The sequence below is a fragment of the Odontesthes bonariensis genome, chromosome 20 (genome assembly GCF_027942865.1).
Source record: "Odontesthes bonariensis isolate fOdoBon6 chromosome 20, fOdoBon6.hap1, whole genome shotgun sequence".
Taxonomy (NCBI): domain Eukaryota; kingdom Metazoa; phylum Chordata; class Actinopteri; order Atheriniformes; family Atherinopsidae; genus Odontesthes; species Odontesthes bonariensis.
Window position 1 is genome coordinate 22,233,637 of NC_134525.1, and position 21,200 is coordinate 22,254,836.

At 44.8% G+C, this 21,200-nt stretch overlaps 1 protein-coding gene across 2 annotated transcripts; it reads left to right on the forward strand.

The window, feature by feature from the left end:
- The first annotated feature begins 5,116 nt into the window (after window positions 1-5,116).
- On the forward strand, window positions 5,117-20,248 carry LOC142369977 (uncharacterized). 2 transcript variants are annotated; one of them, XM_075452397.1, is made up of 14 exons: window positions 5,117-5,203; window positions 6,177-6,287; window positions 6,372-6,464; window positions 6,546-6,668; window positions 7,551-7,676; window positions 10,691-10,769; window positions 10,932-11,139; window positions 11,287-13,075; window positions 13,175-13,339; window positions 14,360-14,533; window positions 14,913-15,086; window positions 16,204-16,368; window positions 17,872-17,918; window positions 18,045-20,248. In XM_075452397.1, the coding sequence occupies exons 2-14, from the start codon at window positions 6,220-6,222 to the stop codon at window positions 18,617-18,619; spliced, it is 3,786 nt and encodes a 1,261-aa protein (XP_075308512.1). In that variant the 5' UTR covers window positions 5,117-5,203; window positions 6,177-6,219; the 3' UTR covers window positions 18,620-20,248. The 2 variants fall into 2 exon arrangements, with proteins under 2 accessions (XP_075308512.1, XP_075308513.1); XM_075452398.1 differs by having other exon boundaries at window positions 5,117-6,287.
- Window positions 20,249-21,200: the final 952 nt, after the last annotated feature.

Below are 21,200 nucleotides of genomic sequence, written 5' to 3' on the forward strand. Positions count from 1 at the left end.
TGCCTCCTCTCCATCAGCAGATACAGAGACAGACATCCTCAGAGCTCGTCTGACCTGATGTCCCTGAAGGGGTCCCTGCTGCCCCCCCCCCCCCACACAGAGTTAGTGCTGCACTGCAGAAACTGTGTTGGCACAATGATCAGAATCAGACGCCTTTGGTGTCCCGTATGAATGTGAACAATGTCCATCCTTCTGTTTCTGGTCCCAAAGCAAACATTCAGACTGCTCTAAAGAAGCATCCATGTTGTTCACCAACAGAGAAAACAGCCACACAGATGAGACGTGAAACATGAGAAAAACGCTAAAGCTAAATGCTATCAGGACAAGAATGGACTGAATGTGAACAGTCCAACTTTAACCTGTGATGGTTTCACAGGGGTTACCGTCTCAGGTAGGAATAAAACAGCCTAAACCCAGAGAGACGTGTGACAGGAACTGATTCAGTATGAACACATCTGAAGAGGACTTTCTGCTTTAACTGCAGTCAGGAGAGCCTTCAGCACACTTCATTTAGATCATCTGCGCTGACCTTTGACCTCAGTGGAGCTGAAATCGTGTTTGAGCTCCTTCAGGATGTGGCTGCTGTTGGTCACAATCAGCCTGGAATGAAAAGGAAATGTGATGTTTTGTGCACACATCTGTGTTTCCTTCTGGATCAGCTTCAGCTGTTCTCTGCTCACACCGTCAGGTCAAACTTTCCTTTGTCCACATCTTTATGGGGAACTCAATTATTTCCTGCAGCCTCTGCTCTTGTATTCGGGCCCGTTCACATCTGATGCTGAAACAAGGCCGAGGCTGTCCTTTAGGTCCCGGATCAGAGCGTCTCTGCAGTGTGGGACACGGGCTCTCAAGGCTCACGCTCACTGCGTGGCAGGCACGCGCCGCCTTTTCCGTCTTTTGGCACGCACTTTGTATTTCTCACGTTGAAAAAAAAATGATGACGTAAATTTCTCTGGCGCACGGCTATCGCTATGGAAACGGCAGGAAACAAGCACGTCTCCCATGAGTGTGAGCAGAGCAGTTATTAATAATAATATTATTAATGACAGAAGCCCATTCCTGCGGCCCGGGATGTCACTCTTACTGCATTCAACACTTCAGAGCCCTGGCTGGGACATGAGCTGAGGCAGGAAAAGGAAAACTAGATTCAAGATTCATGTCTTCTAAATGATAAAAACAAAAAAACCAACATCACATATGTGAACTGGGAATATTTTATATACAGAAACAGTAAATTTCTTAAGAAAAGCACGTTATTATGTACAGAAATATAGGATCAATACTAACATAAAAAATCTCTTACAATTCTTTGTGAAGCTTTTATTTTCTGTCCTCACCGGAAGTGATATTTAACTGCGTCTCTGCTAACTTAACAGCCTCTTTGCATCTGTCTCTATGCTTCTCTCTGGTGGCCATAAGCTGTAACTACACCCTCAGTCAGGATGAACATTGAAATGTGTGAAATCTTTATAAAATTAGGTTTTTAAATTTATTTATTTATATTTTTTCATTTATTTTTATCAGGGAGAAACATAGAAAGTCATTTCAGCACTATTACACACATACATATCTGTACAAAAACATGTATTTGGATAATTGTGCTAATATATTTTCCAAGCTGTTACTCTCCCTGTCATTTTACATATAAAATTAGGTTTTATGATGGAAGAGAGCAGTCATATTGATACTTTAACAACACTGTCATATTTAGTTCATGCTGGAGTTTTACTACAGCTCACATTTCTCATCAGTACTCAGTGAAGATGGAAAGTAGGAGCAGTTTCAAACCTGCACAGTAACTGGTAAAAAGCTTTAAGGATGAAACTTCTCCTAAAGATTGTTGTACTTTGTCAGTCTGAATGTTTTACTGACAGCATTGTTGTCCCGTTGTGTCTGAAATGGAGGGAAATCTGTTCCAAAGTCATTTTGTTCATATGATGAAGGCAGCCAGCTGCAGTCTGCAGATTCAGTCTTTATGCTGTGAGCAGGGCGTTTCTGCCCTCTAGTGGCCACAGATGGTATCTACAGAAAAGGTAAAGCTGGAGATGCTACAAATGACTGAATCTTCCGGTGGTACCTTTCACAATAAAACGCTGTTAACGCTGTGCTGCACCTCACAGACGTAATATAAAGCTGTTTGATCTGTTAAAGGATAAGACCGGTTTTTTGACATTGGGCCCTTAATTTCACATTATAGCATGATGTTCTACTCACCCCTGCTTGTTGTTGAACATTTGGAGCTGTTCCGAAGAAATTCGCGAGGCGTCTGGCTGCTCTCTTGAGATATTCGGCCATGAAACGGTTTCCTATGGGCAAGTTTATACAGGCACAAACTATGCTGTTTATAATTTATTAATTACTCTACACTAGCACTGATAACGTGGAGGTGCGTCGCTTACTTAAAAAAAATCCGGGTTACTGTAATTTTGAATTTTTGTCGGAAAGTGGGTGTTACTGACGTCCTCGTCGTGCTACTGCCACAGACAGCCCACAGACCTGCTGCCTATTTATTCATTCGGCTAAAATTCAAAATTAGTAGTGGAGGAGTGGAGGAGACTGAGTCATCTCCCTGAAATGAGTTTTTGGAACTTGGGATGTCTGATATTAACAACAACAACATATTATATTATTTGTATTATTTTATGATATATAATCTTAAATACAAAAAGATACCACATGTAGCTTACAAAATGCCATGTCAATGGATATTAGAAGCTATTTAAGTTATTAAATTTAGCATATAGCTCAAAACAATAAAACTAATCCACAGTCAGGACTTCTTGTTGTGTTGCAAACACAAACTGGACCAGGTTGCCTTTGGGTGAAATTAGCTGCATGACATGATGCCTCAATTCTAATTCTAGTTAAGCAAAACTAAAAATCAAATACAGTTGTGGCTAACAGCAACATATTAGCAAGAGGCTAACAGATAGCCTATAGCCTATGTAGCTCATAGAAATCTGCATCCCTTAATCTTTTGCCCGTTTCTCCTCTTCTCCTCTTCTTCTCTTTCTAAACTGGGCACCTGATGGCTTCTTTGGTCTTTCACCATGATGATGATCCATGATGACTCCACATTTTTACCTTTGCTTTTCCCATTAACGCCGTCCGTTCACCCGTCAATCATCCGGAGTCACGTGACGTAAACACATTCACGTTGATGACTGCACAGATTTTTGATTTTTTTTTTTTTTTTTTTACATTTTTCACATAACCCAGTTAATTACATGAAGATATATGGGTCTATGTTCATTTTAGGGACGAAATACAGTTCATTTGGATTGGAGGCAGTTTGTGTTGTGTGGCCTGGGATCAGATTTTTTTTTTTGAGGGCGCTCGTGCGCCCTCACATAGAGTGCGCCCTGGGCGGTCGCCCACATTGTCCATAGCAAAAACCGGCCCTGTGTTACAGCACCATTACGAAGCACAGTTTGGACCAAAGAGCTCAGCCTCCAAACAGGTCAAGGACAAAGTTCTGGGGAACTACAGATTAGGTTAGGGTCATTGGGTTATATAGTAAGATGATGGTTGATCTACTACTGTAGACAACAAAGTATATGCTATATTCTACATGTTTTTTTTTTATGAATTTTTATGTTGTAGAGTTGTGAAGTTATTTTATCAATGGAGAAATTGAGCAGCCTTGCTATGTTGTCTACAGTAGTAGATCAACCCTCATCTTATTTTGAAGCTCCCAGCTCCAGAAGTGACGTCGACGCAGCTTTAGCAGCAGAAAAGCTATCAGGCTTGTGTTGATAATGACCCCAGGTTGAATCTACTCCGGAGTATCACTTTAACTGGTTTGGATATGAACTGTTATTTTTTGTTTGATTATTGCATCTTGTGCATGGAAAGCTCCATTAGATTAAATGGTCCATGGACTGTGGTTTGGGTTTACTTTATGGTTTTAGTTGGTATTTCTCTGCCTTCCTGCTTTTTGTCATTGTCGTTTTTTTTTTCTTTGACCTCAGCTGCCCTTTTGTTGGATTAGTTTTTTTGTGACAACTGCCTAAGGACTTTTGTTTTTAATCAGTTTTAATTAAAAGTTTTCTATTCTTTCACCTACCTGCCTCGTCTGTGTCTACATTTGAGTTCAATACCTGCTATTCCACATGACATGTTCATATTGATATATGAAATATATGTTTCTATGGTTTGCGTAGGCATGCTAATGTAAGATAAAGAGCCAAATTAAAGTGCTGCTGCTGTGTCTGTTAATGTGAGTGCAGCAGGTCAGACCCGTGCTGAAAACAATACACTAGTAGGTCCCAACAAGTCCATAAATAGGCCATTACCCCTAAAAAAGTAGCTACATATAGTCTATTTACCTTTCCTCTGTCGGTAACAGAGCAGCAGTGTATGTGGACCGTCCTGCTGGCACTCTGTCCTTCTACAGAGTCTCCTCTGACACACTGATCCACCTCCACACCTTCAGCACCACATTCACTGAAGAACCTCTGCATCCTGGATTTGGAGTCTGGTCCTGGTCACCTGGTTCCTGGCCTTTTTTCTTTTTTTTTAGGCCTAAAATACAGTTACAGAGAATTGCACTACTTAATGGCCAGATTTTCCTTTGGTTCTTTTTACCCAAGTTTACATTTGTGTGTCTCAATTTTGCACTTGAATTTTATATTCAATATTTATGTTTTTATTTCTATGCATCAAATGGCAGGCTGCAACCTATTGAGTTCAAATAAATACAGAATGTTCTAAATTACTGTATATAGTGTTTTTATTCTTCAATCAGTTAATATCAATATAAATATGTTAATATAAACATATTTGCTGTTAAAGATCTTATAGAACGTAACAGCATTATAGAACATAAAAATAACACCACAGTTTGTTTGCTGAGTAACTAATTACTTTTACAATGTGGTAACTGAGTTACTAACTCAATTACTTTTTGGGAACAGTAACTGTAACTAACTTTTTATAAGTAACTTGACCAACACTGGATAGGAGTCAGGAGTGAGACTAAGATTGATGAAGTTTATTCATTTTAAAACGAATCAGAATGTTAAAACAAGATTACAAGCTGCTGTTAAACTCAGATTTAAATGCAATCGCATCCTGGTGCTGCCCCCCCCTCCTACCTGTCCTGCCCCCATCAGCGGTGGAGCTCTGACTGATTCCAGGAAGCAGCTCACCTGTGTCTGTGGAGCAGAGCGTCAGCTTCTTCAACACTTGGCTTGAACAAACTGTGAGTTTGAACTTTGTCTTCAGTAACCTTCCTGTTTGTTTCTGCTCTGTAATGTTTGGGGAACATGTTCACTTCTTATTTCAGGTCCAGTTTGTCACTCGAAGAACTTTGAAGAAAAATCTGTATGATTATCATTTACATTGTTGTTGATTAGAAACATATTCTTTATTGTTTTATTGCCAAAATAAATCACATTGTGTTTTAATTTGTGGGGATAACTGCGGTTTCTTCCACTGAAGTCAGACACAGAAACTCTGTTGTTTTTCTCTTAAAGACTAAAGCTAACACCCTGGATGGAGGTGTGGCTTTCTCATTATGTAACTCAGTGAGTCTGACAGGTTTTTCAAGGTTTCTAAATTCCATCACATTGATCATAACCCACCTCCATGTTCCAGCACAGTCGGTACACGTCTGGCCAGTTTTTCCTTGTTTCTCTGTGTTCAGTTTCCTGTCTTCACTGAATAAAAATGTCTCTTTATCCCACCAACTTAAATTCCAGCATGTTTTACATCTGCTTTATTGTGTCGCTGAATTAGAGCTGCATCAACACGTCATTTATCTGGAGATTAGCTGAAAATTATTGTTTTTCTTGTGACCTTTTCAAGTATCTTAGAGAGTTTTCTTTTCTAATTTTCTTTTGAAAATCTGTTGAAAACATCACCTGAAAAACAGGTTTTAGTGGCGTCTGATATAAGTTTCTCTGAATGAAGAGTCAAATTACTGGAACTGGAGTTTTGAAAAGTTTTCTGGTTAATTTTGACCCTTTTATTGCATGTATTCGTTTAAAATATCTGTTTTATTCTATAGCATCACTTTGCTGAGAAACTCAATTAATGACAATAATGATTAAACTGAAACTGATGTGGAACAGAGAATCTGTGCCAATCAGAGGAGCCGCTGATCTTTTTACATCAACGATGGAGAGGAGGATGTGAGCTGCTGTGCAGATGAATGATGTGTGTTTCCTCTGCAGAAGAAGGTAGAAAGTGTGTGTGAGCTGCTGTGAGTTCAGCAGCATGGATCAGAGTGAGGACACTGAAACCTCTCTGTGTGGGGAACATGAGAGCCAGAGCAAAGCTCAGAGGTGAGGTGACCATCTCTAACTGTCCATGACTCTTCTCCATGTCCCAGCTCAGCGCTCACATCACCAAACCACCTTTATTCACAGGAAGGGACAGAGACCTGGACCCAGGAGGGGGTCCTCACAGATCCACTTGCAGAATGATCTCCCACTTTTCAAATTACAGGCCTCGAAAGCCGAGTAAGTTAACATCAGGTCATTGATTTAGAGGTTATTAAGTATATCATGCATGCAGGCTGAAAAGCATTTTTTTCCCATCAGGATCCACCAGAGACCTGAACCTGAACCAGAACCAGAACCTGAACCCAGCTGTGTGTCCTTTAAGAGCGACAAGTCAAAGAGTTTCATCATTGATTTCCATCCTGATGTTCCATCAGCCCAGCAGTGAGTATCTGTCAGTATTCAGTGGAGGCTGCATCATGTTTCAGATGATAACCAGTTTCCAGCTGAATTACTTGAGACTTGGATCAGTTGTTGATGTCTCTGATGAGACTAATTAGCTGCATCATGTGTGTGATGTGATGTTTTAGTTCAGTCCTGCAGCTCTTTATTAAAACAAAGGGAGAATATTGCTTTGACGGCTCAGTCCCAACAAAACCCTCCCGTCTTATAGCAACTTCTCTTTGCCTCCTGAAGCCTGTATCACTGGGAAACCTTCAAAATATGAAGAAGAAACAAAAACAGCAAGAGACAATGAGAGAGAGTACCAGTCCCCGCTGTAATAACGTTACACGTAAGTAACGTTAGTTAGGATGACATAATATTATATATGGTAAAATAACTAAAGTTGCTGTTTAATCTTACTTGTGAAAGGTAATCCCACGCCATCTGGTATCAATTCTGCGTCGGTTCTTGCCACCGTAAACTGCACAAAATAAGAACATATTTGCTCACTCTCCGTCGACTCCAATTAGTGCTAGCCCAGAGTGAGGAGACCCATCAAATATGGCGGCGACGCTGTTACGTTCCAGCACGCCATGAGGCGTCTACGTATATTATGTCTATGTACAGCACCTGTGTCCACAGGGAAGCTGTGCAGCAAGCAGCTGAGGGTCGCTGGTGATTGGTCTGAATCTGAGGGTTAAAAGCTTCAGAGTGTGTGTGTTTATCAGCATTGAGCTCTGTAAGATCACAGAGCTGCCACCAGGGGGAGCTGTAACATTGTTCCACAGCAGCCACACTGACTCTCTGACAGGCCGTCTCACTGCAGACTCAAACACTATCACTGATACTTTAGTTTGAAGAAAACAAGTGTTTTTCTGTCAGGATCCATCAGAGACCTGGACCTGGACCTGGACCTGGACCTGGACCCAGCTGTGTGTCCTTTAAGAGTGACCAGTCGATGGATATTCGTAATGACTTCAAATCAGCCCAACATCCGTCCCCTCAGAGGTGAGCTGAGTGTAAATGCTGTAACAGAGTAAAATGAGTCAGTTTGAACAGTTTTTACTCCAACGTGTTTAATGTGAGCTCAGCTCTGCTTCACATCCATTTCTATGTTCATATGTGAAGCGGTGTGTGTTGGATGTTCTATTTAATTCTTCCTGACCGCCAGAGGGCGGTGCTTTCAGCACTGGATATCTCCATCTCACATATGTGCAGGTCAAGTTATTATACCAACAAAGTCACCTGTGACCTTGGGATGAGGTAGGGGGCACGCCCCAGTATAAGACCCCCACGTCATCACGCAATCTGTTCCTTCTATCTTCTCGCAATTGAGGAAAACTCAACTGGATAGCAGGTCAAATTTGGCTCGCCGCTGGTAGTCTTGTATCCTGAGTGTTGGTGCTTCGGCTGTTCGTCCACCAGAGACTGCGGCAAGCCGCTTAATCTTTCAAGTGTGTCTGTTCTTTCGGGCGAACGGCGGTGATCTCGCCATTACGATTCGTACTGAATTACTGCAGACAGTTAAGTTGCTTGATTATTAGCAGATGATGAGAGCCGGCGGCTCGCCGGGCTTGTATTTGTTTTGAACAGCGGTGTTTTCGTCACGTTATATTACAGCTACGTTGCTCGACTCTCTGCTTTCGGTGGGTTGCAGCGGCAGTAAGCACGCCATTGACATCTTACTTTAAATTGTCGGGCAGTGTGGAGAACACTGACTCGTTGAAATAAATAAATGAAATAAATGTGTTCTTGAGGAACGCTCCGGTGCGGACGCGTTTGATCCTTATTTTTGTGTGGCACAGTGTCTCCGCTGTGACTGTCTTACATTGTTTATGGGATAATTTACTGCATTATTCTTTCGTTTTTTTGTAAACTGTCCCACTTGATGACATGTTGAGCTCGCATGTCTGTAACTCTTGTATGGTCCCCCTCCAACCTGAGGATGGCCACGATCAGTTGGCCTGTCTCAGGGTTGAGCACCTGAGGACAAGTTTATCTGACAACCCATGTATGAACTGTGGGTTTATGCCACTGTCTGTCAGAAGGGCTACACTGGCAGAGGTGGAAGGGGATACTGCGCTGCTATCCGGTAGCGGGAGCGCAGACCCGGCAGCACCTAGGGGACGAAGACGCAGACGATTGGCTAAGTGTTTCCCCAACTGCAGAGCAGGCAGTCAGAGACACTGCTTGTATCCTTGGACATGTGAACCGGCTGGACCTCACAGTCAATTACTCCAAGAGCAGCCTGACACCCAGTCAGGAGGTAGATTACCTCGGCATGAGTCTCGACCAATGGCCAGACCCAATGGCTTTGGGTCAGGCCATTGGGAGCCAGGACCCACTCATGGCATCCTGTGACCAGTCGGTGATCCACATGGTGTTAAGTTCCAGTGGTCCCTCCACTAGGTCACTCTATGCTACTCGGTGAAAGCTTTTCTCACAGTGGTGTCAGACACAGGGTGAGGTGCCGGAGAACTGCTCGGTGGCCATCATTCTACGTTTCCTGCAGTCATTATTGGACACAGGCAGATGTGCATCAACCTTAAAGGTACAGTATATGCGGCGGCCATTTCGGCAGGACATGCCAGAGTGAACAACCAGACAGTGGGATCACACTATCTGGTTTGTCGATTCTTGAGGGGCGCACTGAGAGGTAGGCCGTCAAGGGACACTGTGGTACCATTATAGGACTTGACCTTGGTTTTGAGGTCAGTGTGTCGGCCCCCATTCGAACCCATAGGAGAGGCAGAACTCAGGTGACTGTCTGCAAAGACGGCATTTCTGCGGGCAATCACGTCAGCAAAGCGAGTGGGTGAACTCCACGCCCTGTCGGTGAGCCAGATGTGTATGCGTTGGTATCCGGATGGTTTGGGGGTTACTCTCCAACCCAATCCCTCCTTCCTGCCAAAGAGGATGCCTTCCTCACATGTGAACCGAGCAATTGAGTTGGCCGCATTCCGTCCACCAAGCTCGTCACAGCAGGGAACAGGGCTGTCAGAGCAGCTCAAGGCGTATGTGGGGGCTACAGCCATTTTTCGTAAATCGGACAAACTGTTTGTTTGCTATGGGGGCTGTAGGAAAGGTCAACCTCTATCAAAACAGAGACTTTCAAAGTGGATTGTCAATGTGATTTTACATGCTTATAGGTCGCAGAGCCTACCTGCTCCTAGTAACGTGCGGTGCCATTACTGTTCATGCTGTATGTTACAGAGGCGGACGCCTCTGGTTGTCCCTTTATTTCTCATTCTTGAACCTGCCCTGGTTGGTAAAATGGTCGAATGAAAAGTGTTTGCTATATCCACGGTCTTCTGCTAACTCTTGCTGGCAGGAACTTCCCCTCAGGGGGCCGGTGCTGCTGGATGGAGGAGGACAGACAGATTTTTTTAGAATGAAAAAGCTGAACGTGTGAACCACATGGAGTTGATGGAGGTGTGATGTGTTCCAGGTTCAGCAGAGGAACAGTCAGCAGGGTGCTGATTAGCTGCTTAAAGCTTTGACAAGTTCAGATTAGTGAGCAACAGAACTAAAGTTTGTCCTGAGAGGCTGAAATGAAACTGGGTAAACAGACAGGAACTCTGCTTCTTCCAGTTAACTGAACACAGCTTTGGAAGCTACAATGAAAGTTTGTCTCCCGTCTTTGGGAAACAATCATCAGATGATGTTGAACAGTCATCGTCTGAGGCCTTCACACTGGGAGCTGCCCAGTACAACCAGTCTGATCCCAGCACACACTGGCTCTGGCTGCCTTGCTCCAGGGCACTTCAGCAGGGAGGGAGAGCTTTCTGAAGGGGTTGGTGAGAGCTGCTGGGACCCAAGCAAAGTGAGCTGAAAGCTCCAAGCAGCTGCAGACTGAGCTGTTGGTTCTCAGTGGGATCAGCAGGACCAGTAAAGCTTTCCCACTACAGGGAGTCCTCTGACCCACTGCTCACATCCACACATCCCTTCATGGAGCTTCACCTTGTGTTGATCTCTGTGTGGACAGACACAATGTGAGCTCATTCTTCATGATTCCTCCACAGAGTGGACCAGCAGAGCTCAGAGGGTCCCAGTGGTCCGTCTGCCCAGCAGCATCAAACACAGCTGGACTCCATATTTATGGTCTGTACATGTACAACAACTACTTTCCCATCTGTTCTGCTCACAGCCATCTCCATGCTGCACTCTGTAGACCAGTGGGTTGTCAGTGTGTCCAACATGGATCTGATGTTTGGCTCCATGGTTTCAGTCTGATGGGCTCATTCATATAGGTTTCTGTTCCAGCTGCTGGAGGACAACATGCTCACTTTTGTGAAGGAGGAGCTGAAGAAGATGCAGAAGGCTCTGAGTCCAGATTACCCAGAATGCTTAGAGAGTCAAAGGGAGGGTGAGGATGAAGAGCAGAGGAGCAGCAGAGAGGCATTAGTGAAGATCACAGCTCACTTCCTGAGAAGAATGAAGCAGGAGGAGCTGGCTGACCGTCTGCAGAGCAGTAAGAGGAGTTCTCTAAAGGTTTAACCTGCTGGATAAATGACACATTTACTGATGTCTCAGCACACAGAGCAGCAGATGTTCAGATACTCATTCTGTACAGGGTTGAAATGTCTGTTTACTGATGTTATTTCTTGTCTTCATTCAGAACTTGTTGCTGCAGTTTGTGGACGTAAAGTTAAATGTGCTCTGAAGAAGAAGTTCCAGTGTGTGTTTGAGGGGATTCCTAAAGCAGGAAAGCCAACCCTTCTGAATCAGATCTACACAGAGCTCTACATCACAGAGGGAGGGACCGGAGAGGTCAATGATGAACATGAGGTCAGACAGATTGAAGCAGCATCCAGGAAAGCAGGCAGAGCAGAAACATCCATCAGACAAGAAGACATCTTTAAAGTCCCACCTGGAAGAAATGAACCAATCAGAACAGTGATGACAAAGGGAGTGGCTGGCATTGGGAAAACAGTCTTAACACAGAAGTTCACTCTGGACTGGGCTGAAGGCAAAGCCAACCAGGACATCCACTTCATGTTTCCATTCACTTTCAGAGAGCTGAATGTGCTGAAAGAGAGAAAGTTCAGCTTGGTGGAACTTGTTCATCACTTCTTTACTGAGACCAAAGCAGCAGGAATCTGCAGCTTTGAACAGTTCCAGGTTGTGTTCATCTTTGACGGTCTGGATGAGTGTCGACTTCCTCTGGACTTCCACAGCAAGGAGCCCCTGACTGATGCTACAGAGCCCACCTCAGTGGATGTGCTGCTGACAAACCTCATCAGGGGGAAGCTGCTTCCCTCTGCTCGCCTCTGGATAACCACACGACCTGCAGCAGCCAATCAGATCCCTGCTGGCTGCGTTGGCATGGTGACAGAGGTCAGAGGGTTCACTGACCCACAGAAGGAGGAGTACTTCAGGAAGAGATTCAGAGATGAGGAGCAGGCCAGCAGGATCATCTCCCACATCCAGACATCCCGAAGCCTCCACATCATGTGCCACATCCCAGTCTTCTGCTGGATCACTGCTACAGTTCTGGAGGATGTGTTGGACACCAGAGAGGGAGCAGAGCTGCCCAGCACCCTGACTGACATGTACATCCACTTCCTGGTGGTTCAGGCCAAAGTGAAGAAGCTCAAGTATGATGGAGGAGCTGAGACAGATCCACACTGGAGTCCAGAGAGTAGGAAGATGATTGAGTCTCTGGGAAAACTGGCTTTTGAGCAGCTGCAGAAAGGAAACCTGATCTTCTATGAATCAGACCTGACAGAGTGTGGCATCGATATCTCAGCAGCCTCAGTGTACTCAGGAGTGTTCACACAGATCTTTAGAGAGGAGAGAGGGCTGTACCAGGAGAAGGTGTTCTGCTTCATCCATCTGAGTGTTCAGGAGTTTCTGGCTGCTCTTCATGTGCATCTGACCTTCATCAACTCTGGACTCAACCTGATGGAGGAACAACAAAAGTCTCAGGAGTCTGAAACACTGACAGAGACTCTCTTCTACCAGAGTGCTGTGAACAAGGCCTTAAAGAGTCCAAATGGACACCTGGACCTGTTCCTCCGCTTCCTCCTGGGTCTTTCCCTGCAGACCAATCAGAGTCTCCTACGAGGCCTGCTGACACAGACAGGAAGTAGCTCACAGACCAATCAGAGAACAGTTTATTACATCAAGGAGAAGATCAGTGAGGACATGTCTGCAGAGAGAAGCATCAATCTGTTCCACTGTCTGAATGAACTGAATGATTGTTCTCTGGTGGAGGAGATCCAACAGGCCCTGAGTTCAGGAAGTCTCTCCACAGATGATCTGTCTCCTGCTCATTGGTCAGCTCTGGTCTTCATCTTACTGTCATCAGGAAAACATCTGGATGTGTTTGACCTGAATAAATACACTGCTTCAGAGAAGAATCTTCTGATGCTGCTGCCAGTGGTCAAAGCCTCCAACAAAGCTGTGTGAGTACAGATATAGAGGGATGTGTATGAATATCCTGCTGCTGTTTCTATAGGAGAGAAAGTCCCAGATTCCTACTTCTCTCATTATTTCCTCCTCAGGCTGAGCAGCTGTACCCTCTCAGATGAAGGATGTGCAGCTGTGTCCTCAGCTCTCAGCTCCCAGTCCTCCAGCCTGACACACCTGGACCTGAGTATCTACGGCTCAGGAGTGAAGCAGCTGTCTGATGGACTGCAGAGTCCTCACTGTAACCTGGAAGCTCTCAGGTCAGGTTTCTCTGCTGTTTCAGCTTCATACAGTCTCTGTGATGCAATAATCTGAAAACATCTTCACATCTGTTTTAAATCCAGAAAGTAAAACGTCTCCAGATCTGTGTCCCTTTCCTCTGATCTAGTCTGCGCAGCGCACACACATGAACTCTGGTGGAACATTTATTTATATTCTGGTAGAGTTACAGGAAATGATTCAGTATATCTAAATGAACAAGTTCTCATGAAAAGCTGCTTTGATTTGTTAACATAATGAGATAATTAACGACCGATCGAGGATCAGCCATCTTTATTGGTCACCTGCAGCTGAACGCTGGCAGTGAAATGTACACTGCAACCAGCTCAGCTGTGCAAGGCAGCAAAATAAGAATAAAACAGGGTGAGATGAATCTGACAGAAATGAAAATATACAAGTAAACATGTGAGTAGGAGCGGGGTGTTCCTGCTCTGGTGGTGCAGCGCCTGGTGTGGACCTCCTGCAGGGTGGGCAGTGCTGACCTCACTCTGTGGAGAGCTCTGCACATCACATGGATGCATGGTCTCTGCAGGTCAGCTGCAGTAAAACTGCACAAAACGGAGCAAAGTCACAAACTACAGAGAGACAGGAAGAGATTCCCAGATGTGCAGAACACGTTTCACATGCAGGAATGGATCTCACATTTTAAATTAGTGTTTTTCTTCCATTTTAAAGCATGAAACTACAGATTAATCTGTATATCTGTGGATCAGCCTTCATGAATCACTAATAAAGTGTTTCTGTGTATAGTGAGATATTTGTGGGCGATGGGAGACGTTTTCATCATCTCTGCTGTGGATTAGTAATTAAAGTCCATTAAAAACATGAATATAAAATACCAAGAATGGAACCACAGTGCACATCACCAGATTCAGAGACCCCTCAGTAGAAGTTACAGAGATATTGTGGCTGCAGAGCAGCTTCACATCATTACTGTCCCTTATGTGACTGTTCTTATTAAATGTGACTGAATGTAAGACTGTTTAACATCTTCTCCTCAGGCTGAGCGTCTGTAACCTCTCAGATGAAGGATGTGCAGCTCTGTCCTCAGCTCTCAGCTCCCAGTCCTCCAGCCTGACACAACTGGGCCTGAGTAACAGCAACCTGCAGCAGGATTCAGGAGTGAAGCTGCTGTCTGGACTGCAGAGTCCAACCTGTGGGCTGGAAACTCTCAGGTGAGGCTGTTTTCATGCTGGAGCAGAGTGCTGATAAATGTTAGCCTTTGTTCCCGGTGAGCAGCTCTGAAGTCAGCCCCACCATCAGTCTGATGGGATCAGTTCCTCAGCTGTGTTCCCCATGAAAGCCTCTGCTGTTTGAATCAGATTCTGAGACTGTCTCTGATGAGCTGCAGCTCCACGGTGGAAAGGCTCAGCCACCGTGTGGACTCCTTGTTTCACTCATGATGCGTCTCTGAGCATAAAAACCACCGCACGGACACGATCACAGGCGTCTAACCCTGATGTTCCCTCTAAGTGGGCTTTCAGTCCACAGTCAGCATTAGAGCTGATTGATTCTGATCCCAGCTGTTCTTTTTCTCTGTAACTGTCTCCTCAGGCTGAGCGTCTGTAACCTCTCAGATGAAGGATGTGCAGCTCTGTCCTCAGCTCTCAGCTCCCAGTCCTCCAGCCTGACACAACTGGACCTGAGTAACAACAACCTGCAGGATTCAGGGGTGAAGCAGGTGTCTGCTGGCCTGAAGAGTCCAAACTGCAGACTGGAAACTCTCAGGTAACAGAACACCTGTGGATGCTGTTTGTATGATTGTTCCAGCAGCTTTAGGCCTCTGACACCACAGGAACTCACCTGAACCTGGAACCTGAACCTGGAACAACCTGGAAAGTCTTTTTTGGCTCATTTGGTCTGTTTCCTTTTGGGCTGCGTTCTCCTCCAATAAATAATGTAGAGTTCAGATTCCTACAAAGTTCTTTGAGTGAGTTGTCCTCCTGAGCCCACCTGATGGGCGGGGCCAACCAGCTGTAAACAAGCGTTGGACCTCGTTCCTTCTGACTGAACTGATACGCATGACATTACGTTCCCTTTCAGTGGATTCCCTCGCTACAACACATACAGTACGGGACACGTATACTCGCCCCGCAGAGCAGCCGTCAAACCTGGCTCAGAACCGTGTTCAGGCTCTAGGGGCCCATGATTAAGAGGGGCCCAGAGAGGCCCCAATGAAGTTATAACACTGACAAAAAATAATGTGACACTAACTTATAGTCACAAATATATTTTATTTAGAATGTTCCGGTAACAATAACTTTATTTGTTTTGGAAACATTAACCACCCCCCCCTCTCTCTATTTATGTGAAATGGTTCAGTCCGACTGGATCAGCTGCAGTGCCGCAGCGGGTAAGAAGGCAGAGAAGGCAATATGCCTAAAGTCAGGTAGCCAAACACGAACAGAAAGGAAAGAAAGAAACCATAAAAACGGACTGAAAATACCATCAAAATGCATAGTTTTCTGTAAAATAGCATCATAAATTTATCATAATTCATCATAAAGCCTCCTGACCGGCTGTTTGGGGCCCATGAAAATAATTCTTAAATCCCTAGCGGCGCCCCTGCTGACGAGCGTCTCAGTTTCACATCAGTGAAATCAGCTTCTTCTTCACTGCTGCTCTCACTGTGGTGCAGAGCATATTTCTATCTGAACAGGACTCAGTGGGGAGTGTCTGCATGTGTTCGGGGCTAAAATGGCAGCAGAAACCAGGTCCATCCACGTGTGTGTAGTTTGATTGTGATTTGTGAAGACACAGAGTCAGTAATGTGAGACAGTTACAGACATCAGCTTCAGCTTCAGAGCAGTTCTCTCAGAGTTTCTGTTGTTGTGTGTGTCTGCAGCCTGTCAGGCTGTCTGATCACAGAGGAAGGCTGTGCTTCTCTGGCTGAAGCTGTGACCTCCAACCCCAAATCCCATCTGAGAGAGCTGGACCTGAGCTACAACCATCCAGGAGCCTCAGGAGAGAAGCTGCTGAGGGCTGCACTGAAGGATCCACACACACTCAGGTATGGAGAGGCCTGCTGCAGCCTCACAATGTCTGATAGAGGAGGAAGAGCAGGGAACATGTTCTCTGTCCTGCACTCAGCCCTGTGCTTCTGCTTCCTGCTGAGTGTTACATGAACAGTCACACATGTAGGAGCCTGTTTCCTTTTCTCACAGCACCAACGCTGGTTGGACATGAACAGCAGATATTTGTGGAGGAGGTCTCCAAGGAGAACATCTGCAGGAACAACAGTGAGAAGTGTCTGTTGGTCCTCTGACCCTGGGTCAGACACAGAGATGGGTCTAGGACATGGTAGCCTAGCTTAGCACAAAGATTTCTAGAACCATGTTCAGCGTACATCTGGAAATGCGTACATGTGGGTTAGACCTGCGTCCTAAGAGAGGATCTGGATGTTTGGCTGCCCTGAAACCTTCTGAGAGGAGGAGTCAGCAGAAACAATGTGACCATCAGGAGAGACCATGATGTCAGAGACTGAAGGGATTTCAGCACAGTGTTTAAAGCTCATATTTGGCTTCAGAAATGAGAGAAAAATCAAAGTGAAAATTCTTCCAAAGTTGAAGAGTTGAATTCAGAGACAGAAACTTCATCATCTCCATCATCTGACTGCAGAAAACATTTAGTCTGAACTTGTTTTTTATTGGGTTTTCAGCGCCGACGTTCAGTTTCTACACTTTTCTCTATCCAGCTGGAGATGATAATTACACACATTATATCCAAATTAAGATCAAAAGCAAACAAGAGACCAACAGAACAAATGTCCACTCCCAATGAAATGCATGAAACATCCATCCATCCACCTTCTCCATCCGCTGAATCCGTCGGTCGGGCCGCGGGGGGGCCGGAGCCCCTCCCAGCGGGGCCAGAGGTGGGGTTCACCCTGGACAGGTCGCCATCCATCACAGGGCCACATTAAATATGTTAAATCAAATATACACATTCAGACATTCATATGTACAAGCCCACACAGAAATAAGTGATGAGGAGAGCAGCACTGAAACATTGTGAGGCTCTGTGTGGATGATGGGAAACAGGTGGCAGAGGAGGAAGGCTAACCAGTCTCATTGTCTCATAAAGAGCCGACAGGATTCCAGCTGTTAGTAAAGATGGACTTTAGGAGCCTTCATAGATATGTAATGTGCTCCATCTGATGGAGGTCCCAAACCTTCTGGATCCAGATGTTATATGAAGGGGGGGGGGGGTTCAGCCATCTAATAGTTCTGCAACTCAGTGCTGCTGTGAGTAATATATTTACAGATGTTTCTCTGGCCTCCCATTCAGCCCTTTAGGCATCACTCCTAATAGAGCCACAGTAGCATCCTGAGGTACAGAGCATCAGATACCTCTCCCCAGAGTGTCTTTACTTTGGGACATAAGCAGAATATATGGGTATGACTGGCAGCATGTGCTCCACCATTCCTCCAGCATCAGCTGGAATGGGACCGGCTCATTCTAGATACTATTTCTGGAGTCCTGAAACATGTGACAGTTATTTTCCTGCTTTCAGGGTGGAGCCTGCTGGAGAACGATGGCTGACACCAGGGCTGAGGAAGTGTGAGTGTGTTCTTCATCTGATTCATGACATCCAGCCATCGCCACACTGTCACATCACTCATTGATCAAAGTGAACAGATGATAGATCAATAACTGCAGCTGGACTGTGTTTGTTCTCTCCTTCAGATTCCTGCCAACTCACAATCGACACAAACACAGTGAGCAGGAGACTGAAACTGTCTGACAACAACAGGAAGGTGACATGGGTGGAGGAGGTTCAGTCATATCCTGATCATCCAGACAGGTTTGATCACTGGTGTCCTCAGCTGCTGTGTAGTAATGTTCTGACTGGTCGCTGTTACTGGGAGGTCGAGTGGAGACGAGGAGTTTCTATATCAGTGAGTTACAGAGGAATCAGCAGGAGAGGAGACAGAGAGTTTGGAGGGAATGATCAGTCCTGGAGTCTGAGCTGCTCTGATGGAGGTAAATACTCTGTCTGGCACAATGACAGAGAAACACCCATCTCCTCCTCCTCCTCCTCCTCCTCCTCCTCCTCCTCCTCCTCCTCCTCCTCCTCCTCTGTCTGTAACAGAGCAGCAGTGTATGTGGACCGTCCTGCTGGCACTCTGTCCTTCTACAGAGTCTCCTCTGACACACTGATCCTCCTCCACACCTTCAGCACCACATTCACTGAAGAACCTCTGCATCCTGGATTTAGGTTCTGGTCCTGGTCACCTGGTTCCTGGTTGTCTCTGTGCTGAGTATACAGAGTGTCCTCCTGTCAGAGAATCCCTGCTGAATAGATAGTTCAGTCTGTTCATGTCTGTCTCTTTCACTCAGAAACACCTTTTCAGATTCATGGATAGTGTTCGCTGTTATCAGATTTAACTCACTTTATATTACGTTTGTTAAATGCAGCACAGCGTTACGAGACCTTTATTTTGAAAGGTCTCACCAGAAGTGTCAGTTATTTGTAACATCTCTAGCTTTACCTTTTCTGTAGATACCATCTGTGGCCACTAGAGGGCAGAAACGCCCTGCATTAATCTCTATGAGAAGTTTCATCCTTAAAGGTTTTTACCAGCTCCTACTGATCTATCTATCTATCTATCTATCTATCTATCTATCTATCTATCTAAAATATTTATACGACTGCCCTCTTCCATCATAAAGCTTAATTTTGTAAAGATTTCCCACATTTCAATGTTCATCCTAACTTTGATGGTGTAGTTACATATTATCGCCATCAGAGGGAAGCATAGAGACAGATGCAAAGAGGTCTTAGAGACGCAAGAAGATATCACTTCCGGTGAGGATGTAAAAATAAAAGTTTCTTAGAGATTTCAAGGGATAGTTCGCCTCTTTTTGACACGAAGCTGTATGACATCCCATATCAGCAACATCATTTCTGAACATCTTCTTACCCCCTGCTGCGTCCTGTGAGAAGAGTTCCAGCCTCGTTTTGGTGTTGATGAAGGTAGTCCGGCTAGTTGGCTGGGGTTTAAAAAAATAAAGCATTTTGCTTCTCAAAACAATATGCGTTCAAAAGAGTAATACATTTGCATCACAAAATCGTTCTCCAGGAAAAAGTCACACCTCACAATCTCTTGGCCCTATTTTCTCTCCCTTCGTATCACTGCCTGCTGTGCAGACCGAGCAGCAAACACAGTAACAGGCGCGGCTATCGCTAGGTAGCTGTAGGCATTGATATTAAGGGATGTTCATGTTTATTTTACGTTTGTGACATGACCGGGATTTTATTTTGAAGGGATGTCACCAGAACGGAAAAGGCAAAAAGGAAAAGGGAATAAAAGTAAAGGAAAACTTTTGGACTTTATGCCGTTCTTAGTGTGGGTTTCGGCATTTTGTACATATTCAGCACCCGGTTGACAGAGGCACAAGGTTTGTGTTTAATATTTTGCTGACCTTTTCCCGGGATTAAAGATTAGCATAACGCACATGTTAGCTAGCGCGATGCTAAGTGTTGTTGATCGGGTGATAGAGCATTTCTTTAGCCTGCTATGGTATTCTGATTTCTTTTGTTTATTATTATGGTTAATGTTGTGTAATAGCATAGACTGTATAAAAGTCTAATAGCTGTGATTTGTTTAGTTCAGGCTATACGTGTGTCTGTTTTGTGTGATTTCATGTAATCCTACAAATAATTATTCTGGTCTTAAAACTGGATAAAAAGGGAAACATTCATGATTGGAATGGTTAATAGTTATTTCAGTCATTCATTAACATTCACAATTTTTGTTTCATTAAACTATGGTTGAAGTGGTTTAAAATTTGTTTCTTGTTGTAATAAAACATTTTATTTGTTTCTTGTCCCTTGCAGCTCTTATGGTGGAAAAGGTGGAAAATGTTAGAGTATCAAAATAAAACCCATCAGTATGAGAGTAAGGCCATCATTTAACCGGGGATGCTACAACTGCTGCTCAGTATTCTGCTGTGTCCACATGAGGGACATTAACCCTCTGGGCGCCACAGGCGACTTTCGTCGACAAGATGCCGCACTGGATAAAACGGTGTTTTTTTTTCAAATAGGGTGTCAAACTCCGTTTCTACTCCCATCCACTAGAGAGAGGACATGTTGTAGTTCGGTTTACACCCATAATTACGTCATGCTTCTATACAAAACTGAGGAGATACGGTGGGTTGAATCAGAGTGACGAGTTTCACTGTTCAGGTAGCCTGGGCGAAAGCCGACTGTTGACTTTGTCAAACAGTCTGGGAAAACCCAAGAGGAATCCGTTTCCATGGAGGGCGGGACCTTACCCAGCAACTTAAATTAATTGGAGTAACGGAGTTCCCTTAACCAATCATAATGTTTAGAAATGACGTTGGTTATGCGCCGAGGTTCATGCTTACTCTCGCGAGGCTCTAGCTCGCGAATCACGCTTCCCACATCCGCTTTCATTATACCGGTACCATTTGATAAATCAAACTTTTCCCAAAGCCAGTTGGAAGGAGAGCTACGACATCCTTGCCACTAACAATATTGAAGAGGCATTCCTCTTGCTCTCGTTTTAATTGTGTAATGCTCTCCAGAGTTGAGACAACTTCATGGATAGCTTCTAGCGTTCTTCCGTCGCCATGTTTATTTCCGCTGCGGTTGAACTACAATTATATGGACTACAATGGACTCCGCGCGTGAGTTCTGCGTCACCACTCGCAACTGTTTGCTGATTGGCAAAACACTGAGCGAACCGAGGTAGGGGGATTTGGCCAGACTATGTGCGGAGCCAAAATCTTTGGGCGGAAGTACATAGGATGGCGTCGCCAGGCTACTGTTCAGGAGCCAGTTAGCATCTTTTCACATAGCCAGTTTCGTATCAT